At 43.8% G+C, this 24326-nt stretch overlaps 1 protein-coding gene across 1 annotated transcript; it reads left to right on the forward strand.

The window, feature by feature from the left end:
• Positions 1 to 2778: 2778 nt before the first annotated feature.
• CHRNA4 (cholinergic receptor nicotinic alpha 4 subunit) lies at positions 2779 to 23839 on the forward strand. Its single transcript, XM_010163138.1, has 6 exons — positions 2779 to 2842; positions 4106 to 4257; positions 6847 to 6891; positions 6983 to 7092; positions 15484 to 16864; positions 23250 to 23839. The coding sequence occupies exons 1-6, from the start codon at positions 2782 to 2784 to the stop codon at positions 23373 to 23375; spliced, it is 1875 nt and encodes a 624-aa protein (XP_010161440.1). The 5' UTR covers positions 2779 to 2781; the 3' UTR covers positions 23376 to 23839.
• The last annotated feature ends 487 nt before the right edge of the window (positions 23840 to 24326 follow it).

Raw genomic sequence — 24326 nt, forward strand, 5'->3', positions numbered from 1 at the left:
CAATCTACAACCTTCAACAGCTGGGATGTTTGCATGCAGTTTTTGTGAACATTTGGATCACCCAAATTATCCACATCGTTATTTTCAGACAAAGGAAGATAATAATAATGAGGAGGCTCAGAGTCAAGCTGGAGTCACAGCTTTCTGTCACCATAAAAAAAAAAAAATCATTAAAAGCTTTAAACAGCATCTTTTGTCCCAGTCAGACTGAATCCCTTGCACATGTACCAGTGGAAGGCATTACTTTCCAAATACACACAGGAGCTGATGGAAATTTTGTTATGGCCCAATGATGCAGAAAGAAACTGACAGTGAGATTTAACAAGGTCACTTCAAGGCACAAAAACCTCTGTAAAATATGCTCATTCCCCATATCATATGAAAACAGGGCCGGGGAGGTGAGGGATAAAGGATAAACCTTTCACTTATAGGAAATGGTGATTTATGATTAATTTCCAAAAGAAGGAAATCCTTTTTTAATCAAAATTATTTATAGGGTTAATCCAAGGCGGTATTTGCTCACCATCCCTATTGCTGTCCAGCACAGAAACTGAGGCAAGGTGAAGATGGATGGGATTTGTCCATGGGATTGGAATCAGCTCTGTGCAGGAGGGCCTGTAGTCAAGGATATCTGTATAATTTATGGCCAAGGCTTTCAAAAGGGAAAAGCTGATCTTGGGTCCCTTGGGTTTGGTTGCCCAATGTGTGACCTGTGCAAAGTACCAGCCTCCTTGAAAAATGGCCTTTAGAAATCCCATTTCCCACCATGAGCCTTTGGGAATTTGTAAGATTTGTTGTATCTGGTGTTTTTTGCTGGAACTAGACAGCTGAAACCCAGGATTTCACCATTTAATGCTGACCTGCACAGCGCTGGACCCAGCGAGGAGCAGAGGAACATGCAAACAGTGGTGACAACCCCTTCCCTCCAGATTTCATAAAGCAAAGGTATTTTTAAAATGTTTTTTTCTGGTTATTGGATGGATGTTTGAGAACGTGTGGTTGCAGTGTGTGACTGAGTGATGCTGCTTTTACACTGATGAGGAATGATTGTCCTTCTGCTACCCTATGGCTGGCTGTGGGAAGGAGAGGTGTTCAGTGCTGCGCAGGACCTGCCTCTCAGGATGTCACCCACACTTCAGCTTTAAGTTAATTTGATCTCACATCTGCTGTTTATTGAATTAACGCTAGCTGGTTCCCTGGAATGAGCACTACAGATTTTTTTTTGTAGCATGTCACAGGTGCTCAGGTGCTGCAAGGAGGGTCAGGACACTGAAAGCAAAGCAAGCAAATCATACAGGAGCCCATACACTCAGTAGGAAAATATGGAGGGGTTTGTCATTTGAAAAGGTTGACAACTGTTGAGGAAGGAATGAGACAAGAAAAGATGAGTTTGGTGCTACACAGATACTATTTATAATCTCACCACAGATCTAATTTCTCTTGTGGTTTTAAGCCTCCCCGTTTTCAGCCAGCAATCTATTATATTGGCAATATTTGACATGCTCTGGGAGTAGGGAAATTACTATACATAAAATATGTAGCTTGTATTATTAGAACAGACTGTGATTAATTTTGCAGCTGGCAAAATTACCCCTGCATGAAAAAGAAATCCATTTGCTATCTGTGTGGAAGTAACTGTGTTAATATCAAAGCTAGTTTTAAAATGAAACAGAGTGGGCTCTACTCCACATCTCCCGTGTGAGGAATCAGGGATGCGAGATGAAGGGCTGGAGTGATAATTCCTTGCTAACACAATTATCCTTTCCTCCACAAAAAGTCTTCATGACTTCAATGGAGTTATTTGTGGTATATTTAACATACATTCAAGTGTATAGATGTATTCAAGTAACCTCCTGCCTCAGTCTCAGCTTTGATTTGCATGTTGCCTATGGGCAGAGACTCATATTTGTGTTTTTACTACGTATTTGTCCAGCACCAAGCACAGCAGAGCCCTGTTCTCATGGGCAGGTTCATCAGCCCAATAACTGTCGACAGCAAAGATCCATGCCCAGGCCAGAAATATCTCTCAGACTAATTACCCTGTTAGTCTACAGGAGTGATTTTGAAAAGCACTTGGACAAGATTAAGCAGACTGCTTTCGTTAATTAAGAACTGTTTGGGCTTCAGGTGCTAAAAAGATCCCAGATGGCCCCATACCCACCACCTCTGCCTGCAGCTGGGGTCTGGATCTCCCCCTTTATTTCTCACGTTAAAAGTTTTCCTCCCTGCAGCCTGTTTGCTGGAGCGCACAGATTCTCTCCTCCTCCTAAAGCAGGAGGTGGGCAGGTCTAACGACATTAAATATACAAACATACTCTGCTCCACCGAGGGCTGGTGTGGGCATTGGTGACCCATCAGCAGCAAAATCTGAGCAAAGGCTGCCCAAAGGGTTGGGGGAAGGGTGAAAACAGCAGCAGCAGCAACAAATCAACCCAGCAGCCAAACCAGGAAAGGAGAGAGGAGCAAGCAGGAGAGTCCAGGGAGGCTGAGCATCTCATGTCTCTTCACAGGAGCTTTCTGCAGCCCTTGTGTATCTCTTGCGAGTATATGTGCATTGCTGTCCCAGGGAAGAACATCCTTCTGGGAGGAAGAGCTGGCAATCAGTCAGAAGAGAAAAGAAAAAGCAAAGAAACCACCAGCTTTTATCCCTCCCCAGAGGCAGGTGAGAGGGGGGAATTGGAACGAGTTTAGAGGAATGAAGCTGGAAGATCCAGAGACTCCGAGAGGAAAAGTTGCCCTGACGGGAGACTCTGTGTACTAGAGCCGGAGCTCTGCTCCACAATGGGATTTCTCGTGTCTAAAGGAAACCTTCTCCTCCTGCTGTGTGCCAGCATCTTCCCTGGTAAGTTTGAGAAAGCTTTCCTACCCCTTCGCTGCTCTTTAGCTCTTTTCTCCCTTAGCCCTCTCAAAGGCACGCTGTGAAGACCAGTCCCTGGTCCACAAGGAATTTCCCCCACTCCTGCATCCTCCCTCCCCATTGTTACAGATCTCCTAACACCAGCCTCTGCTGAGCAATGCTTCGCTTTTGTTTTCTGCTCTTTGCCTGATTTGATGGGGAAAGGGTTAAATCCGTGGTGGGGAAGGGGACAGGATGGAGGACACAGGCAGGGACTCAGCATCCTGCCTCTTGCCCGGGTTTTTCTTCCCTGGGTAAAGTGTGTTAATGTGTCTCGGGGCTACAGCTCCGGCTGAGGAGAGCACAGCCAGCTCTCAGCTAATGCTTCCCTTTGTATAATCCAGGGCAGCTGAAGCCTAAGTAGGAGCCATATTCCACGAGGGATGTGGGGATGCCCCCGGCTCAACTGTCCCTGTATCCGTCCGTGGTGGCAGATGCATCTGCCTGCAGCCGGCACAGGAGCACGGCTCCTCAGCAGCCCCTTGGAAGATGGGTGGCTTTAATTTTTAATGACCAACAGGCACCTCTGATGGTTCCTGTAGTGTACGTGCAGGGTCAGGGCTGCTCCTTGTAGCCTCCAACTTTTAAAGTCATTCTTGAGGGAAATTGTGCTCTTGTTATCCAATTTGTGCTCTCCGCCATCCTCTTCCTTCACCCGTGGTTTTTGTGACAGATCAGTTACAAAGCTTAGTTTGAAGAGCTGAATTTCAGTCTACCTTTTTTTTTTCCCTGTATTTGATGCCAGTTTTTATGTGTAAATCTGATCCAAAAAATCCCTGTCTCCCAGCAGAAAGCTGCTTTTTCCTTTTTGTCTTATCTTTCGAGCATCCCTCTTTCTTGCTCACAAACTTCAGGGCTAGAAACTTGCTGTGAAGTGGCCGTAAAAATTAAACCAGATTCAGGGGAGAACGGCCCATGTAGTGTTTTCCAAATGGTTTTACTGATGCCCCCACTTTTTGCAGACCAATCCTACTCTGCAATAGAAACCCTACATTGGGAATTGTCCACGGTGGGTGAATAGATTGAGAAATACATGGCCATGCCTGGGGTCACAGGGAAGCAAGTCACCAGGGTGGCATCATCCTCCCATGTGTCCCTAGTTGCCCATTGCTGGGGTTAGCCCAGGGGTCCCTCCTGGAGAAGACTCCAGCTATGCTGGCACTTGGAGCTGCATGTTCCACCCCACCATGCCCCATGCCTTCCCTGTAGCCTTCGGCCACGTGGAAACCAGAGCCCACGCGGAGGAACGTCTGCTGAAGAAACTCTTCTCTGGTTATAACAAGTGGTCCCGCCCTGTCGCCAACATTTCCGATGTGGTCATTGTCCGCTTTGGCTTGTCCATCGCCCAACTCATCGATGTGGTAAGTGCAATGTGTATGTGCAAGAAGTGGCCAAAATTAAATGGGATGGAGCTTGGGTAGAGGCTCCTGGTGCATGTGGGTTTTACTGGCTGATCCAGGATCAGGTTGGGAAGACTTTGCTCTCAGCAGAGAAGAGTAATCATGCAGACAGCTCTGCTGGAACAAGGGATGACTCATGTGAGTAGCTGGTCATCAAAGTGGATCCTTTATTCTTCATTTACAATAGGCAAAATCCCAAATTTGTTATCAAAGCCTGTGGGACTGATCACAGCAGAGCAGTGAAGCAACTGGTATAAACACCAGAGGATTCTGGCTAAGGGACAAAAACCAAACAAACAAAACCACAAACAAATATAATCATAGAGTGTTGTGAGTTGGAAGGGACCCACAAGGATCATGGAGTCCAACTCCTGTCCCTGCACAGGACAATCCCAACATTCGGACCATGTCCCTGAGGGCCTTGGCCAAATGCTGCTGGAATATTGTCAGGCTTGGTGCCATGACTAGTAGCTGATTTGGAATTTGAGCCATAATTATTAACACTAATTTACACAAGCTGATGGGAACAGTGGTTTGTGTATCTCTGGAAGATAGCTTGCCTGAAGAGCAAATGAAAGTTTTGAGAGTTTTTAGCTAATCTGGCAGATTTTAACAAAGAAAATTGTTTCTGAATGTTTGCTCAAATAGAATTTACACGTGTGCAAACTGCATATGCCATGTACAAAATGGAGTGCACTTTGAAATGGTATTTAAAGGATTACTCTGTCACAGTGTGTTGGGGTCAAGTGTTGAATCCACAGGAGATCCCTGCAGAGCTGCAGATGTTAAGCACACACACAGACACTGTCTGGCTTGTGCAGATCTGCTCCTGAGTGCTTCAATCTCCTCTCCCCTCCCTGTTTGCATGCAAGACTTGCCAGGACAGTCTGTTTGTGTAGATGCACATCTCCTGAACAACTATTGACCTCTTGGAGGCTCTCTGTCACTTTTACTGTATCCGTGTGGCAGAGTAAAAGGAGGTGATAATGGAAAGTATAATGCAACTTCACTGTGAGGGTGGTGAGACACTGGAACATGTTGCCCAGAGAAGCTGTGGCTGCTCCTCCCTGGAAGTGTTCAAGGCCAGGTTGGATGAGGCTCTGAGCAACCTGGTCTAGTGGAAGGTGTCCCTGCTGATGGCAGGGGGGTTGGGACTGGATGAGCTTTAAGGTCCCTTCCAACCAAAATCATTCTATAATCTATGATTCTATGAACATAAAGACATTGCTGGTATGGGACAATCATACCAGACAACTCTCTACCATGTATTATATTTAGCGAAAAGAGTTTTGAGATGCAGAGGAAACACAGACAACATGGTGCAGGAAGTAGGTAATTAGAGCCACTAGTTGCTAGAGAGTTGCATCTCCTTGGGCACAAGCCATCAGCTTCCAGTTTTGTAGCACAGAATGGTCTCCCATTCCCCTCCTCTCTCTTACATCAGCCTGAGCCGTCCAGGGCTGTTTGCAGTTGCTAATGTTGAAGTTGTGTGGTTCTCCTCTGAATAATTGATAAGACTAAAGATGAGACATTAGTGACTGTGGAGGCATGAGAGACACTTTCCATTATGCAGCTGCTGAATTGTGGAAGGGGAGAGATCGATACACCTGCTTCATAATGTTTTTCCCAGTTTACTTAAGAAGAATTAATCTTCTTAAAACCCTGTCAGTGGTTACAAGTGCAACTAGCAGGCAGTTCCGTGCTGTGGATGGTGGGTACAGCTGGAGGAGGCTCTCATCCCTTCCTGCCCCACTCGGTGTGTTGGGGACTGATGACACTCCCTGCCACCACTGCAGTACTTGGGGTGTCTTTCCCCTTTCCTGACAATGACATTGTTTTGGTGCAAACCCTTCTGCAATTGTCAGACCTGATGTTCAGCTCCCAATGATGAGAAGTCTGATAGAGAAATCAGAGCTGTATTCAAACCCCAGCTCCTGCTGACAAAAGCTGGGGGTGGGGGGGGACAAAAATCAATGTGGAACTTGACATTCTTGTGTGTCCTTACCTCACCCTGGTGTGCTGAGGGTTTTCTGAGCCCAAAAAAACATGGTGAGGGATCAAGCACGTGTCCAGGGGCAACCACAGAGGAACATATTTGGGATCCTAAGCCCCTGTCTCTGCAGGACCTCGTGTGCTGGGTTCACCTTGAGAAAAGAGGCCACCACTCTCAGTTGTAGAATCACCTGCTGTCTTCTGGTCTGTGCAGGAGAAGTCATCTGTGCAGGCGGAGGAGACAGTCAGTCATTAGCTCATTGCAAACCCCCTATGAGATAAACCCATGGGACTAGAGTCATGTTTCACCTGGTTCAGGAGGGTATCAAAGCCCTCAGGTGTAGCGATGGGCAGGAGTTTCCACCAAGGGTCTAAATCCCTGTGCCCTGTCCCATGTTAAATGACAGAAATATCTGCTTTTTATTTCCAAGGCAGAACTTACTCCTATTGCAGAGGTGATTTATAATTACAGAAATGAAGTACAATTAAGAGAAATTTAATTAATTCCTTGGGCCATTTCATCTGCTTCTGTAACCAATAACTGATCTTGCATTTCAGGATGAGAAAAATCAAATGATGACCACGAACGTGTGGGTGAAGCAGGTGGGTGCACCAAAACGTGTCCTTTTCCAAGTTCCTTTTCACTTTTGGAATCTGAACTCTCCCAACTTTCTAACCACCTCGTTTTGGGCAGGAGTGGCACGACTACAAGCTACGCTGGGACCCCCAAGAATACGAAAACGTCACATCCATCCGAATCCCCTCGGAGCTCATTTGGAGGCCGGATATTGTCCTCTACAACAAGTGAGTGTAAGCACTGTGGCCAGAGGGCAAACCCATCCTTGAAAATTTTCTCTGCCTATGGCATCAAGGTTATTTTTGAAATTGTTCCTCCTTATTCTGTTCTCCGGTTGAATTCCATGTGGATTCTCATAATATCTGTCCCAGATGTGCCTTAAATGACACGACTAACATTCATCACAGGGGCTTTGTTCTCCTAATGAGCCTTTCTCTGGACAACAAGTTTTGTGTGGGATGTGGGTATTGTTTTCTCTTCACACGTCAGATACACAATGAAGCTGAATTTGAACTTTTTCAGTCCTTTTCAGTTTCATTTCATCGAGGAGCTCTCTCCTAATTCATCACTATCAACTGGAAAAGCCAGTTATTGAGGATGAGTTTAAATAAGGAAAATATGCTGGAATATGTCAGACTTGTGTGTCTACAAACAGGTTTCAGGTCAGCCCAACACCATTCTAGAATTATTCTTAAATAGGTATTTTTTCTTCATCCCAAAAGCTTGAAAATTGTCTCCTGTATGGCCACATCAAAGGGAGCAGGTGGTTGTTTTCTTTCTTTCCTTCGGAGCCTGTTGATATTCTTAGAAAGACTGTTCAAGTGCCAAGACTGTTTTCTCCTTGGCTTATCATACCAGAGCTCTCCAGTCTCCTAGGAGGTAGGATATCCCAGTCTCCTTCCCCAGCAGAGGCTCCAGAGAAAACACTTGCTGCAAGCATCAAACAAAACCATCTTTGTATGTGGCCAACACTCAGAGAAAACACTCACAACAGGAGCCAGGCTCATTTTTGATAAACAGTTGCCTGGTTCTAGTTTGATAGGATTTTGCTTTTGTTTAAAAAAAAAACTCCAAACAAACAAAAAACAACAACAACAAAAAAAAAAACCACTGAGGGATCAATCTGTCCAGGGGATTGTGAGCTTTGGAGACTGTGGAAATTTTTCTCTTTCTCATTAGCTTGTCTCTGATCCTCAGTGGTGTGGAGTGATTGCAAACCTCGTGGAAATCACTGCATCCTCACATAGCACCTTTCAGAGATTAGACCAATGGAAATGACTAATTCATCGGCACTTGGACCTTCCTATCCTACAGAGACACACTCTGAGCATGAATATTATATTAAAAGACCCTCATATTGCAGCCAAGAAAGGTGTTCACAGCTTCCACTGGAAAAAAACAGGGATGTCTTTGTCCTTCTCGCTGCTTAATTGATGGCAATGGTAAGGTTTATTATTTTTGGAGCTTCTGGTGGTTGTTGTGGTGGACCATAGTGCCAAAGGAGAGAGTGCTATGCTAATCTTGATCATCTATTGGGCCTTTGTGCTTCAAACCATCCATTTGCTGGAGCTGCTGGTACAGAAGAGGCTGTTGCGTAACCTCTGCATCTCCTCCCTTGGCTCACCATGCTCACCATGGCTGATGAGCATCATCTGGGCAAGGAGGGTCCTAGCACTAAAGAAGGAGACCTCGTTATCCCTTTGTACTCTGAACATTCTGGGACTTCATGCTGAAAGCAGCCCCCAAAGGTCAGTGGTCCCCCAGACATCTGAGCTGGGTAGCCTTTGGCTTCTACCCCTTTGGCTTGATGTCCTTGTTCACTGCCACTGTCACTTGAGCAACTACAAGGTCTCCAGGGAGCAGTTGGCTCTCTGCTGGCCACAGCACCTATTCCAGAATGTCCTCCTTACCCTTTTCTGGGATGGAAGACTTCCAGTCTTTCCCACCTTATTGCTTGACTCAGTTCGACTTGGAGGGAGATCTGGCAGAGAGTAAGTGTCACCATACTGGTGACCTGCCACCATGCAGGGAGGTCTAATGCCCCATCTACCTAAACCCAAGCTACTTCTCTCCCTTTATCCATACTTACCATCAATAATCATACATTCTTCTGTTGGTTGCCATGAGTCCATCATGCATTTTTAATTGGTTACTTTATCCATGAATTAAACATGGATGTAGGCGCCAACCACTAGACAGTCCGTAATGCTTCTCCATGAATTCTGTGTCTCTTTACTACTATATTTGTCCATGTTCTTTCATACAGTGATGAGTAGATTGTTTTCTACCCTGGGATATACTTCTCTCTTCTACCTAACTTCCTACCAAACACATCTGAAGCTGCAGGCTTAGTTGAAGTGCTCTACCCACCAGATTTCATGTTTCTTAGGGGTTGCAGGGAAAATGCAATGCATGCAAGGTAAAACCTGTAGCTTGATGAGACACCAAGGTGAGACTCTTCTCTGTGGCAGCTCACCAACTGCATAACCAGACAGCATTTCTCTTTGTGAGCATCTCAGCTAGAAATGTTTCTAAAGAAAAGCTTCACAAATACAGTGACTAGTCATGGGTGATGCTGACAAGGATTCCGTCTCATATATATACTTATATATATATATATACACACACACACACTATATATATTATTTAGAGTGTATATATATATACACACACACACTATAGATACACACTATATATATATATACACATATATATATATATATATTATTTAGAGATAGTTTAAATAAATTCTGTGTCCCTAAGAGCAAGAGAATTGTGTGCAGAGACTTTGGTTGAAGAAAAAGAGTGGCCACACTGGCCCTTTGCACTGCTCAGGCTTTTTCATGGGAGCTATTTATTGCTTACCACATGCTTTGTCAGAAGTGTGGTACGTTTGGGTTGGTGTCCTTTGGAAAAAGCAGGAGATTATACAAATGCCTCTTCTGTTTTCATCTTGGGGTATATTTGAAAATGGTGAAATTTAAATTGATGTGAGATTTCCATCTTTAAGGAAACCTAACCCCTTGTTGTGAGGTTATTCTCATATCTAAGCTCATTATTGTAAAAAAATTTCCATTTATCTACTCTAGAGGCCCAAATTAAATCAGTAAACTCAGCTGGTTTGGCCTAGAGAGTATATGTAGTTGTCAACATTCATAAGGGATCTAAAACTAAATTAATATCCTACAGGGAAATTAATATGCTGTTGAATTTTCAGGCCTGATGAAATAAGTTCCAAGACTCTGTAAATAGTTTCTACTCGATGTGACAAAACATATGTGTAACAGAGGAATATGGTTAATAGTGAAGAGACAAAGCTGCCTCTTCTCTGCCAAGAAGGCCAGCTGTTCCCTGTCTGAAGCCATAAAGGCTCTTCAGACACCACCAAATCATTTATAAATGAATTAATCAATCCTCTGCATTGTATTATTTCCCCATTTATGAATGGACTTTAAGCACATTTTAGTTTTTCTTTCTATATTTAAAGTAAAAAAAAACAACCAACCAACCAATTTTTTTTAGTCCAGTCAGGGAATAAACTCTTGGAGCTGCATTTTGAGATTTTTTTATTATTATTATTCCACTTCTCCATTGGTTTGTTGAGCCATTTGGACCTCAAGCAACATGGAAACTCCAGAGGAGAAAACCCTAAAACTGCAGGTTTGCAGCCAGGTGCTCCAGCTGCCAAAGGCTGCCCAGAGGAATGGGAGACCATCTCCTTGAACCTAATGGATGGATCCTTGAAATATGAACTTCACTGGCTAGTTTGCAACTGAACATTCACAATAGCTTCATAGCATTTGTCTTCTCTAGCCTGATGATTGTCAAACCTGAGGAGAAGCTACTGGGAACATTCAGACTTCAAAATTGTCTTTTTTTCTCAATATTTTCTGGTGTTAGCTGTTCCAAAAAGTAATCTCTGCCTTCACCAAAATAAATAAATAAATTTAAAAAAGACAGGAACATGCATGAAAGGGACTGAAATACAAATTTCTGTAATTAGGAACAAGAAATATCTTGAGAAATTCACCCAGTGGTAATATGGACACACAGGGTTTCTGGACTGGGTTAGAAGATTATCTGGCAGGTGGCTTTTGAAAATCATGAGATAGCAAAGAGTTCTTTTGAACTGTACTACAGCAGCTTGTTCTTTTGAACTATAGTATGATGTTTGCAACCAGTGACACTTATGGAGTAACACTGGTTTTCTGAGTCATCCCAAAGCTGTTTGAGGAGAAATACCAAAAGATGACCTAGTCTCACCTTTAAAATATTGGAAATATTCTTGGCATTTTTCTTTGTGTGTCTATACTTGCACAGATCATGTCATTTTGCACCAGATTTTGATTATTATAGGCCCATAATTGCTGCTTCACACTTAAGCTTTCCTGATTTTTTTTTTTTGAAGTTTAAATGACTATTTTTTCTGGAGAGGAATCGTGTCTCTAGATGCCTTTGAGGTTTGCTGCTGAGCTCTATCCAGTAATACAGGGATTGATAGAAATCTTTAAGAGGGATCTCTCTCATGGGTTATTCCTGTGTTAGCATCCAAGGACTTCTTCTAGCAATGTGCTAAGGACCAAACTAGAGTTTTGCTGACAAAATGCTGATAAGGATGCTGGGCAAAGGGAAGAGTCAAAGAAAAATGCAACAATTTATCACTGTTAGAGCCTTCTGAGAAACTTGTGCTACCATTTTGGTAGGACAAAACAATTGTTAAACACAATATTCTCTGGTTTGCTTTCAGAAAGTACTTTAATCTGAACATTACAGAAGCATCTCTTTAGTGTGTACCAAAAGGGTGCAGGGTACATTCTTTAAAGGGGTCTTGAAACTGCAATTTTCCTTGGTTACTGCAGTTTGATGAGAAATGCTTTAAATGAGGACATTCTAGCTATATCCACATATGTATATAGCTAATTTTCAGGCTTTTTAAGCTCTCTTTAGATTTAAATTGTATCATCAGAAATTAAAATAAATGTGTGCCTCATTTCCATGCATTCTGAAAACATTTAATTTTATAAGATGATGTATCTCCCAACTGCATGGAAAACAGTTATGGAAATAATTGACACACGAGATGTGCAGCATCACACTGGTTATATCTATGAGAAGAGAAGCGTGTGGTGGGTCACGCAGAGACTGAAAATTGACAGAGAAGGCATTTCTGGGAATGAAACACAATTCTGTGAAGAATTATTATTGTTCCTGGATGAATTTTGAGGGAGAATTTCATACACTTTGCCAGCAGTTTTCAAAAGGAAAAACACACACCTGTGTTATATCCAGTGACTGACACGTTGCTCCACCTAAGAAAGGAAACACTAGTGGATGCTCATTATCCCTTTTCTGTAATATGAGTCCAATTAGAAACACATTGTTCCATTAATGAATGATTTAATCTTGCCTCAGAGATCTCATTAAATGCAGAATTGGATTCCAAATTCCTATTGAGATTTAGAAAGAAAAACCACAGAGAACAGCAAACACTGGACTATCACTTGCTGTGCAAGTTTCATGTCTCAATCTGGCTTTACAGTGCAGGCAAAACCCAGGAGAAAAAAAAAAAGCAAAGAAAAAAAAAAAGATATAGTTTTCATCCAAAGCAAGTGGCCCTGGAGAGTAAATTAGATGTAAGAAAGCAGAGATAAGGAGTTGGGTGGATGGTACAAAGGCATTCCTCGATTTTATTTACATAGGAGTAAAACACAATGGTGGTTTTGCCTTGATCCCTTTGAGACAGCAGTCTGGGTTTGTGCATATTTTTAGCTTTCTTATCTTAAAAAAAAAATATATATATAAAAATAATTAAACTTTAGGAGGAAATCCAGGTCAGAAGTCAAAAAGAAATGAGTCTTTTTGTGTTCTTTTGTTTTTCCAAAATGTGCCACAAAGAGCAAAGGTTTTCCATTAGAGAACCTCAGAAGAGTTTAGTAAAAACCTGGTTCTCCACCACATAATAATTCTGAGTTTATTTTTCCATTAATTCAACCCACCTGGAAAATTGTCTTAGAAGACAAAGATCTTGGGGTTTGGGCCATGTGCCATCTCTACCCAGGTATCATGGTACCCAAGACAGCTCACCAAGGGCCAGATCCTGACACTGTTTCCCAAAATGAGCAATACTACCCCAGTCTTGCTGGAATCCACTGTGGTCAGGACTGATGAGGATGCTTCACAGGACAAGATAAAATATGAGAAAGTCTTTTTTTGTCCTTTTGCATATGAATTAATGGATGATCTCCTGAAGAAATAAATGTGGGGAAGTTCCTCTTCCTTCAGCAGCTTGCAGGGTCCCATTGGATCACCCCTGTGCTGTTTATCTTGCTGCTGGTGAGGAAGAGGAGAGGTGTGACCCCCGTGCACCCTGTCACTGCACAGCTGCTGTCAGGGCACATCTGGGCACCGAAGCAGCAGAGCAGGGTGAGGGAATTTGCTGATGGCTGAGAAAGTGGCTGCAGGCTGGATGGGTTCCAGCAGGGAAGGGCTGGGCAGGAGCAGAGAGCTTTCTGTCTGTATCAGCCTGAATAATTCATCTCAAGTTTTTAGCAGCAGCTTTTCCCTCCCCTGCTCAGCTTCCTCCTTGTTTAGCAGCGTCGCTGTTTGTGACTCGACATCACACAACGGGCTTCTCCCTCTGTAACCCCGAGCTCTGCAGAGGCTCAAGGTGGATGTGTAAGATGGTCCCCAATTCCTGCCCTGCTTTTTGGATGCTCTTTTCTCTATTCCTGTAGCTGGACTTGAGGATATTGCTCTACAAACAGGTTACACCTGTTTTGTTTTGGTTTTTTTCAGTTGGGATTTCAACCTTTCAGACATTTGCTTGCAGTGAAAAAAATTGCAGCTCTAGCCAAACCTCAACACATTTTAAGGCTCCTTGATCCAGGTTGTGACTGTCCAAAGATTCTAAAATCCTTTGCCTGCAAGCAGAAATCAAGGAGGAGGGAGGGTTTGAAGTTTCAGCTTCAAAAAGGGCTGCAGATGTAGGGGCTTGGCTCGTTTCCAGGTGAAGGTATAATTTTGTGATTCAAACACCCAGTCTCCATCACTCTGATTATTTTAACAAGGAGATGTGTCGCTTGTGCAGCTCTGAGCGCTTCAGCTTTGCCTCTTTGTGTAAATAAACACAGGCTGCAGATCCTGCAGACGCTGCCTGGAGGGAGGATGTTGTTGTAGGGAAGGTACCTGAGGACTTGGCCCCAGATGTGGAGTTTAAGTGTCACAGTCCTCACAGAATCATTGAATCATTTGGTTGGAAAAGACCTTTGAGATCTTTGAGTCCAACTGTACCTGTCCACTACTAACCGAGATCTCTGAGCACCTCATCTACCCAGCTTTTAAATCCCTCCAGGGATGGGGACTCTACCACTTCCCTGGGCAGCCTGTTCCAGTGCCTGAGAACCCTTTCAGTGAAGAAATTCTTCCTGACATCCACTCTGAACCTCCCTTGGCACGATTTGAAGCCATTTCCTCTTGTTCTATCACTAGTTACTTGGATGTCCTCCTCACTGAGAGTAGGGGACGAACAGTGCTTCTCAATGGCATAGCCAGGCACGACATTAATTACCTGCTGCACTAATTGGATCTATTAATGAGCTAATTTATTTCTGTGGCCTCCACACACTGGGGCAAGCAACAGGTTCAATGTTTAATGTGCAGAAGCTGAGCCGTGACTGGTGATGCTGAGGCAGGGGGAGGACAGGGCTGTCTCCAGAGCTGGGGATCCTATCCCCAGAGTTTCTCGGTCTCCCTCCTTTCTCCAACACCTTCTTTCTTCTCTTCTTACCTCAAGTATGGCATTCCTTGGTGGTCTTTCTTCTCCCAAATCCCCAGTGCATTTGACTCTCCTGTTTTCTTTTTTAATCTCCTTCACTTGCATCCCAGTTCCCATGACGAGCTGGAAGCAGCTGGTGTCACGGGTGCGTGGCATGGTGCTGGGGAAAATCAGTGCACTGCTCAGCTGAGAAAAGCAGATCCAAAACAACAAAAAAATGATGCTTATGCAATAGCTTTTTTCACCAGCTGGAAAATGGCTTTCGGATATAAAATCCTGGGTTGTTATCTATATATCTCATCCCAGCACACAGACCCCAGCTGAACATCCCTGTAAGAAGACACCATAAAAGACAACTCTCTTCCTGACCGGGAAATCAAGAGATTAACTTTCATTATTCCTATTAATAGGATGTTCTTGCTGTTTTTCATGTAAGAGACTGAATGATTACCCAACACTGTTTCATTTACAGCAGCTGTCACAATTAATTCTGCAGAGCCCACAGCCACACTACCTGATAGCTGTTCCTCCCACCTCTCTAAAGCAAACTCAACCCTTTCCAGGGAATTCATGGGACACTTTTGAGGAAAACTTGTGTCCATTCACCTCAAGGACCTGACTTATGCAAGGTGAGGTTTGACATTTGCATGCAAATCCAACAGAATTCAAAACCCACTGGGTAGAGTGGATGGATCCAGTGTTTGCACGTGTTGTGCCTCTTGCACCTCTCTGGTGCCCTGAGTGCATTTTTGGAAGCCAGGCATTAAATATCCTATTTCTTTAACAGAGTTGAGATGTCCCAAAGAAGCCTTAGTCTTTTTTTTTATCTTCTGTCTCTCCCCAGTGCTGACGGTGACTTTGCAGTCACCCATCTGACCAAGGCCCACCTCTTCTATGATGGAAGAATTAAGTGGATGCCACCTGCTATCTATAAAAGCTCCTGCAGCATTGATGTTACCTTCTTCCCCTTTGACCAGCAAAACTGCACAATGAAGTTTGGCTCCTGGACCTATGACAAAGCCAAGATAGACTTGGTGAGCATGCACAGTCACGTGGACCAGCTGGACTACTGGGAGAGCGGGGAATGGGTCATCATTAACGCTGTGGGCAATTACAACAGCAAGAAATATGAATGCTGCACAGAGATCTACCCCGATATAACCTACTCCTTCATTATCCGGAGGCTGCCACTGTTCTACACAATCAATCTGATCATCCCCTGCCTGCTCATCTCCTGCCTGACTGTCCTGGTCTTCTATCTGCCCTCTGAGTGTGGAGAGAAGATAACCTTGTGCATTTCTGTGCTGCTGTCCCTCACTGTCTTCCTGCTGCTCATCACAGAGATCATCCCATCTACCTCCTTGGTCATCCCTCTGATTGGAGAGTATCTTCTCTTCACCATGATATTTGTTACCTTGTCTATCATCATCACTGTCTTTGTGCTCAACGTGCACCATCGTTCCCCACGTACTCACACGATGCCTGACTGGGTGAGGAGGATCTTCCTTGACATAGTCCCACGCCTCCTCTTCATGAAACGCCCCTCCACAGTGAAAGACAATTGCAAGAAGCTCATTGAATCCGTGCACAAAATAACCAATACACCACGGCTTTGGTCTGAGATTGACGTGGAACCCAACTTCACTACCTCATCCTCCCCCAGCCCTCAGAGTAATGAGCCATCACCCACATCTTCCTTCTGTGCCCACCTCGAGGAGCCAGCCAAGCCTCAGCCTGTCTGCAAGTCCCCTTCTGGGCAGTACTCTGTGCTGCACCCAGAGCCTGTGCAGTTGACCTGCTCCTCTCCACAACTCTCATGCCACCCCTTGAGTGACACCCAGACCACGTCCATCTCCAAAGGCAGATCGCTCAGTGTCCAGCAGATGTACACCCCCAATAAGGCAGAGGAAGGGAGTATCCGCTGTAGGTCCCGGAGCATCCAGTATTGCTACCTGCAAGAGGACTCTTCCCAGACCAATGGCAAATCTACTGGTTCTCCAGCATCCCAGAGGTGCCACCTAAATGAAGAGCAGCCCCAGCACAAGCCCCCTCAGTGCAAATGTAAATGCAAAAAGAACAAAGCAGCTGGTACACCAGATCAAGGAAGCAAGACTCTCGGTGCCAAAGAGCAACATCTTGTGTTGATGTCCCCAGCTCTGAAGCTGGCAGTGGAAGGGGTTCACTACATCGCAGATCACCTGCGAGCAGAAGATGCTGATTTCTCAGTGAGTACACTATCTTACCCTGCTTTTCTTGAGTAAATCAAAAATTATCTGCTAAGGAAGCCCCACCAAACCTGGGGGCTACACAGAGAGACTGTACTTGTAGATACAACCATCCCTGATATTACAGCTTTTGAACACATTGCCCACTATAGGCACAGCTGGGGTGTTTGTCCTTTGGGTCACAACCAGACCATGCTCAGGGCTGCTCTAGAACAACAGGATTCTCCTGCAGAAAATAGGAGCAAAGTTGTTGTTAAGTAGGAAGGAAGCAGCTAAAATTGTGAAAGAGACCCAAAAAGCAGTCATGTGGTGGGAACGTAGCAGATATTCTTTATAGAGAAGCTTCCCACAGACGGGGAATCCACACTCTCTGGTTTTCATTAAGCACTGACTCTGGTTCCTGAGCCTAGGAAAGCAAATTCCCAAAATAGATTGGAAATGTAGAAAGCGTGTAGTAGCGTGGGGACGTTGCAGGTTTTGTTTAGCTCTGTGTGATGCAGTTCCTCATTAGTGGACTTCCCCTGGAGCAGTTGGCTCTGTGCTGGAAAGTGGGTGGACAGACAGATTTCACACTTACTCTGAAGGGGTAAATATGGCTACAAATAGAGAAGGAAAGTAGAGGCTGAAAGGATTTCTTTTAATGGGGATGGTGATGCACTTACAAATGCCACCTCCTTTCACGTCTCTTAGAGCTCTTCCCCTGCAATACTACGGCTCCAATGTGCCATTCTATGCTTCTAATTATGGTCATAATGAAGGAAGCTACAAGCTAACCTGAAGTTAGATTTCTTGCTAAAGAAAAGTCTTATCTAGCTTTTCCTAGAGGCATCTGTCAGCAAAAGGTACTCTTTCAGCTGTGCTCACAGTTAGATTTTCTCAAGATTCAAGTCAGTGCAAGTCATAGTGCTTTTACACAAGATTTCCTGGGCATGAAGAGTGTCTTTCTATTTGCATTTTTCACAGCACTGAGCACTTAGCAGCAGCAACAAAAGATGAAGTGCTACTGTCCATTTATACATGCTTTGGTACCATAGTTTGAGAGACCTCTGGGGTTTTTTTTAATGTATTTCATTTCACAACTTTCCTTTGAGGAAAGTAACTGTTTATTCCTCACGTTGAGGAGTGACAGGCAAAATACAGAGATGTGGTGGCCTGTTCAAGGTCACAGAACAAATCTGTGGCAGAGATGGGCTGTGAATCCTCATCTTCATTAGCTGACAGCTCAGCACTCTTCGCCAGGCTAAAGCACTTCACAAGCACATTAGGACTGAGGGAATTAAACTCTGCTCTCTCCTCTGAGCAATAATCACGAGTAAACCCATGGAAATCAGTTGATTTTAACACTCTTGTTTCCCCCTGGTGCAAATGAAAGAATATTACACCAATAATACTTCTCATCTGATCTGATTCTCTTTCTGCCAAGTTTGTTGGTATTATCAAGAACTGAGTCGGTGAATATTTTGGGTTCTTTCCCTTTAATCCATGATTGCAACTTTCTTGAAAATGAAAAGAGTCTTCAGAAGCCACAATTTTTTTTCTTATACCTTCCACTACTCTTCCCTCTTGAAATGATCACCCTGAGGAAGCTATTTACAGCACTAACCAGCAATAGGAGAAGAAAAGGAGCAGTTTTAGGGCTCTGAGCACACCTCCTACCAGCCCAAGAAAACATCCAGCAATGAATGGAGATGGGTCACCTCCAGGATCACCAATGCACCAGGAAAAGCCTGTAGACCTGCCCTCAGGTTTCTCTTTCACAGCAGTTGTGAATAGCATGGCAGGCAGAGGTTGGGTTTTCAGGTTTGGGGGAATCATTGCTGAGCCTGGTCTGAGGCTACACTGGTTTGGTTTTTTCTGGATTAAAGTAATATCAAGTGGGAAAGCATGGTTTTTCTCCAGGTGGAAAAGACAAAGAAGAAGGAAACATGATCTCCTGGAACTGAAATTTACTCTAAGGAGCAGAACTGATCTAATAAAATGAGAATTTATTGTGGAAGAAAAATAATAAAAAAAATCAATACACAGAAATTTGCTTTCATTTTAAAATCAAATTGTGGCATTCTTTCATGGAAGTCTTCAACAAATCTATCAGCAGGCACCTCTGATGCCACTGCAGCCCTTGAGACACGGTTTGCTGTCTCTTGGGTAATACTTTCAGAGACATGCACCTTCCTAGAATAAGAACAGAGCTTCTTTTGAAGTTCTTGTCTTTTTTTTTTATAAAGCACCATTGCCACGGGGCCAGTGCTTCTAAATTAAAAGTAAATAGTTCATTTAATTAAGTGCTTCAGCAAAGAGAAAATGGGAAATGCAAGAGGCAGCTGTTTGTTACAAAAAGATATCTGCAAACAATGCGAGCACAAGGGTACGCTGGGGAAAATGCAAGACCCAGTTGTCCCAGCATATGATAGAAATGCCATTAGAAATTAATTACAGACTCAGAAGCAAAACAAGTTGCATGTCACACATGAGCCAAAATAACCAGACACCAGCAGAACCATCTGGAAAGCCTTGTTGTCCTCACGCCCACGTGCATCTCTGGACTGTTTTAATAAGAAGACTTGAAGATGGTTTAAAAATAAAATGGGAGAGGTTGTAGCTGAGGGTGAGGACTCATGGGATAATCTCACTGCTTTATTTTTAACACAGTGCAATAAAACCACCTGAGACTGTTCAATCTGTGCTGCAGGCTCTGGCTTCTGGGGGTCAGGTGTCACCAAGTCACCTCAACCCTCCACTCAAAGCAGGATGCCCTGTTCACACTGCTCAGACCTGCAAAGAGCTGGACTAGGGAAGAGCCACAGATTCCCTTAGTTTTCAGGAATTTGGGGATGAGGTAGCCAGCTGGTTCTTGCCCTTGATCCTTTCCTGAAAATAGTTTGGAGTGAGCTTCTTAAAAACTAATCAAAATACAGCTCAGGAGTTGGGGTGGCAGATGTTGACAGCTGCAGAGATGTTCTCAGAGAGGCCTCTGTGGATCATGCTCCACGTGAGGTGCTGGGCCACAGGGAAATGCTACAGTGCTGTCAGAAAACAAAACAAAAGAAGAAAAAGGGAGCATTTTCCTTTTCTCCTATTCTTTTTTTTTTTTTTTCCCTCTCATTGTCTCTCCATAATTTCCAATTTCACCCTTCTGTGCTCTCAGTCTGAGCTGGGTATTGATTTTAGAAACATCTGATATGCTCCCAGACATCATTTTCAAGATGGGCTGAGTATTTTTGCATACACCATCACCTTTGAAAACAAATTTCTGTTGCACTTTTCAAGTTCTTCCTCTTCTCCCATTTCTTTTCCCAAAAAGAAACTCATCTGGTTAATTTTTCTCTGCGTGATTTAGCACTTACTTTTACTAGCACAAATACTCAAAAAAGATTATTTTCCCAGAATGGGGCACTAGTCATTCAATCCAGCTTTCTAGTTGGACTCCAGATGGTAAATTTCAGATTTTTCTTTCCACATTGGTTGCATCATGAGACACTAATCCCATAAACACAGTCATCCAGAGCTTGCTTAGCTGGCCTTCTCCCTAGGAATTTTAAGCATCAGAGACTCACTCCAACTCTCAGCAAGTGATGACTAAATCAGAAAACATACAGCAAAGGGGAGTTATCCACTGAGACCTTTTCCTTGGGATGAGAGAATCCTCTTTGATTTCAAAGGTCACTATTTCTTTTCCTCTCCCTGATTATAGATGAGTGTATTAAGGGCTGTACAATCATTTAAAACAAAACAAAACACCCCCTCCCCCCCCAAAAAAAAACCAAACAAACAAACAAACAAAAAAAAAGGGTTTCTCTCAAGAAGATAACAAGCTTCAGGACAAACCTCAGTTGTCACCTCTGCCTATTGAGTAGGAGAGACCTGCCTAACTGGGTGCTGTTTATAAAGGGAATAATTTATCCATTGCATAAAAATATTGAGCCAATTCTTACACTTTTAAAAATGCTCAGGTATTCTTGAAATTTAAGGTGTTTTGTTCAGATAATAAATTATAGGAAAATATGATCTGCTCTCTAGTGTGTCCCTCATTTCCCAGTTTACAAAGCTGGAGCAATATCAGATGATTTAAAGACCCAACCAAGCCGTCCACCTGACAAATAATGGGAGAGGTACTTAAAGAGCTCCCTTTGCTGGCAGTGCTTCAGCCGTGTTCACATTGTCTGTTGATCACAGAGTGACAACAGAGGCTTTACAAATCCATCAGAAGATTCGTGATCAGTTTGTGAAGGGTTCAGCACACCAGAATGAGGTATATGCACATACCTTAGCTCAATCAAATGTCACAACGTTGGTCACAGAAGCCAGGATTGTATATTCCCTCCCTCTGACACATCGTGATTTCTCTGCACCACCCACAAGGTAGAAGATAAAATTTCCTGGTGCATCCGTGACTGATAAAGAAAAACAAGACTCAGGGAGTTTTCAGTCAGTGCTGTGCTCAGAGCTTGTTTGTTTGATGCTTGAGAGATTTTAGGACCTGAATCTGCCACTGTACCTGTGAAAACATCACCTGCTGCCAATGGCTATTTCATGGATATTTGGATTACTTCCCTTACCAAAATTAATTTTCAGCATAATCAGCAAATCCTTAAAAAGAAAAAAATCAAGCCAAGCCTCACTCAGATCATGTTTTAGCTCTTGCCTACTATTCTGGGTTATTCCCTTGTTATTGTCTGTTTAAATCAAATGTAGGATCACTGGGCTGACAGCCAAACACAACTGCTCACTCACTCCTGCCCCCAGGAGATAGGGGAGAGAATCGGGGGACAAGGGTAAGGAGACTCGTAGTTTGAGAGAAGAACAATTTAAAAATTGGAATATAATAAAACTTTAAATAATAATGGTATTAAAATAATAATTATAATGATAACAGTAATACAATATGCAAATGAGTGACACCCAGTGCCATCGCTCACCACCCACCGACCAAGCCCAGCCCGTTCCCAGATCACGATCCCGGAGGAGCCACAATCCCGACCCGAAACCGCAATCCTGGGAGAGCCAGAGCCTGAGTGAAATCCAGAGAGAGCAAGAGAGGAAGAGCCCCTCATGAATCTCCTGCCCATGGGGGACAGGAGATGGAATAGCCCCTTGGCAGAGCCAAATGCCAATTTAGCTCATTAATTTAAACATTCCTCACCCTCTAGATCTTTCACCTGTGAACCAGCAAAACACAAAGTCCTTCAATTTTTAGTGACAACTAAAAACATCAGTCTGTTCTTAGTGTGTCTCTCCTAACAAATCCCAGTTGAACCCAAACCCCAGAGCTGTTCTGGCCGCTGAAAAGAAACCAGCTCTGGCCCAGCTAAAAATAAGGACAGCAGTAAAGCAGCCCCAGCAAAGCTCAGCCTTGGCTCTGCTCCTCCTTCTCCTTCCACCACACCCCTGATGTGCTGCAGTCATAGCTGCTGAAGAGGTTTGAGCTTGCTCCTGCTGGCAGCCCCAGCGAAGCTCAGCCTTGGCTCTGTTCCTCCTTCTCCTTCCACCACACCCCTGACGTGCTGCAGTCATGGCTGCTGAAGAGGTTTGAGCTTGCTCCTGCTGAGATGTTTTCCCTAAAGAGCGAGGCAGAGTGCCAAATTTCAGCCCCCGAGTCTATTAATCACCGAGTGGTATATTGTAGGAAATGATAATTGGTACAACCATATCAAATAAAACTTTGCCATCTGATCAGTCCTCTTCCTGGGAAAGAAATTAGTGACAGTAATGTAATAAAAGGGATTTTCATGTGTATGTGGTTTCTTACTTAATTAAATAGCCATTTACAATTCTTGCCTGATGGTTTTAATAAATACTAGACCTCCCCAGAGAAGAATTGCTGGAAAATCCTCCTGCAGCAAGACAAAACCAGGGAAAAAGAAGGGTGAGGAAGACCACTTCTTTTATTTGCTGGTTCATTTTCACTGCTTACTCACCCAAAGCTGTAAATCCCTCTGCAGAAAGAGTTTGGCTTCATCAATCTGTAAGCAAATCTGTTTATGAGCACCGGGAAACGAGTAATTTCTTTTCCCCCCCCACACTCCACCCTCCCCAGTTTGAATTGCAATCTCGTTTACACACCCAATTACAGCTGTTGCTCATGGAAAATGGGATAGTGAGCATGCAGATGAGCTTAATTATCCATGGGTGTATGTCATCCCTGGAGAGCTGTGAACTCTGCAATTTCACACACGCACCCAAACAGTCTGGGAATCTGTCTCCCACATCAACAGTTGATGGAATACATCTTTGCCATCATATAGGACCACTAAATATAAGCGAGACCTTCCCCTCCTATCTCTGGACTTAAAGTAAAATATTCTATTTTAGAATAAAGCACTAATAGTCTCTGTGTTTTAATCTCAGATAAACATAAATACTCAGCCTTTCATCTCTATGTTCCCAGGTGAAGGAAGACTGGAAGTACGTTGCAATGGTCATCGACAGGATCTTCCTCTGGATGTTCATCATTGTGTGCTTGCTGGGAACTGTTGGTCTCTTCCTCCCACCATGGCTGGCAGGAATGATCTAAATAGAGCCACATAAGGAAGAATGTATATCCCACTCTATGGATTTTTAGTTCACCTGGGAAGGAGAGGAGCAGAGGAATGGAGACAACCCTTTGAATTTACTGTGTGTCCACGCTTGAGTTGCTCCAGAGCTCTCTGGGAATACTTTCCAAGGTTGCATCGTTTTGCCAAGCCATTTTCATCTCCTCCATCTAATTTAGGGGAAAAGTTCTTATTAAAAAGTCTGTACATAGCATGGTGGCATTCATTGGCATATACTCAGCAATGTAAGAACACGAGCTTGGTCCCTAAAGCAGCACATAAAGAGGCTTCGCATCTACCAACCAGCCCCAGGCAAATTAGCTCCAGTCATCTTCAGAGGTCTCAGCGTGCCCTGCCTAGTAATTTTGCCCTGTCAAGCTGAAAGTGGTTGAGGACTGAGTGTCCCTGTATGACTCATTTTATAAATAAAGTTCCAGATTTGGGATATTTGTGTAGGATGTGGTCTGTGGTTGGCTGGTAAAGATGGACAGACTGGAAAGGAACTTGAGGCAGCTCAGCCCCTTTAGGACCAACAGTGATCATTAGCTCATCAAAACACAATAGCTGTGGTTTTTATCTGAATAGAGTTTACTTTGGTCAATACCCTTCAGGAACCATGGGGACTCTAGCTGAGTGAGGATCATGCCAATGATGGGAGGATTTGGGGTTAAGGTTCAGACTGTGTTGAGAGCATTTTCAAGGGAAATCTCCTGGATTCAAGTTATGTCTGCTGCAAAATAGCAGAGGGTCACCTGAGCTGAAAAACCCTTGCTGTAGGTAGGGAAGGTGTTTTGAGATGGGGAAGCCACAGCAGAAGTCCAGGACAGTGTGTTAGGTTAATAAGGAAATGTGCCAGTACCCTGGGCAACCTGAACAGGACACACAGCAGCGCTTGGGAATTCAGAGCAGCACGTTGCAGAAATTACAGCTAT

This window comes from Antrostomus carolinensis, unplaced genomic scaffold (assembly GCF_000700745.2).
Source record: "Antrostomus carolinensis isolate BGI_N321 unplaced genomic scaffold, ASM70074v2 scaffold2512, whole genome shotgun sequence".
Classification (NCBI taxonomy): Eukaryota; Metazoa; Chordata; class Aves; order Caprimulgiformes; family Caprimulgidae; genus Antrostomus; species Antrostomus carolinensis.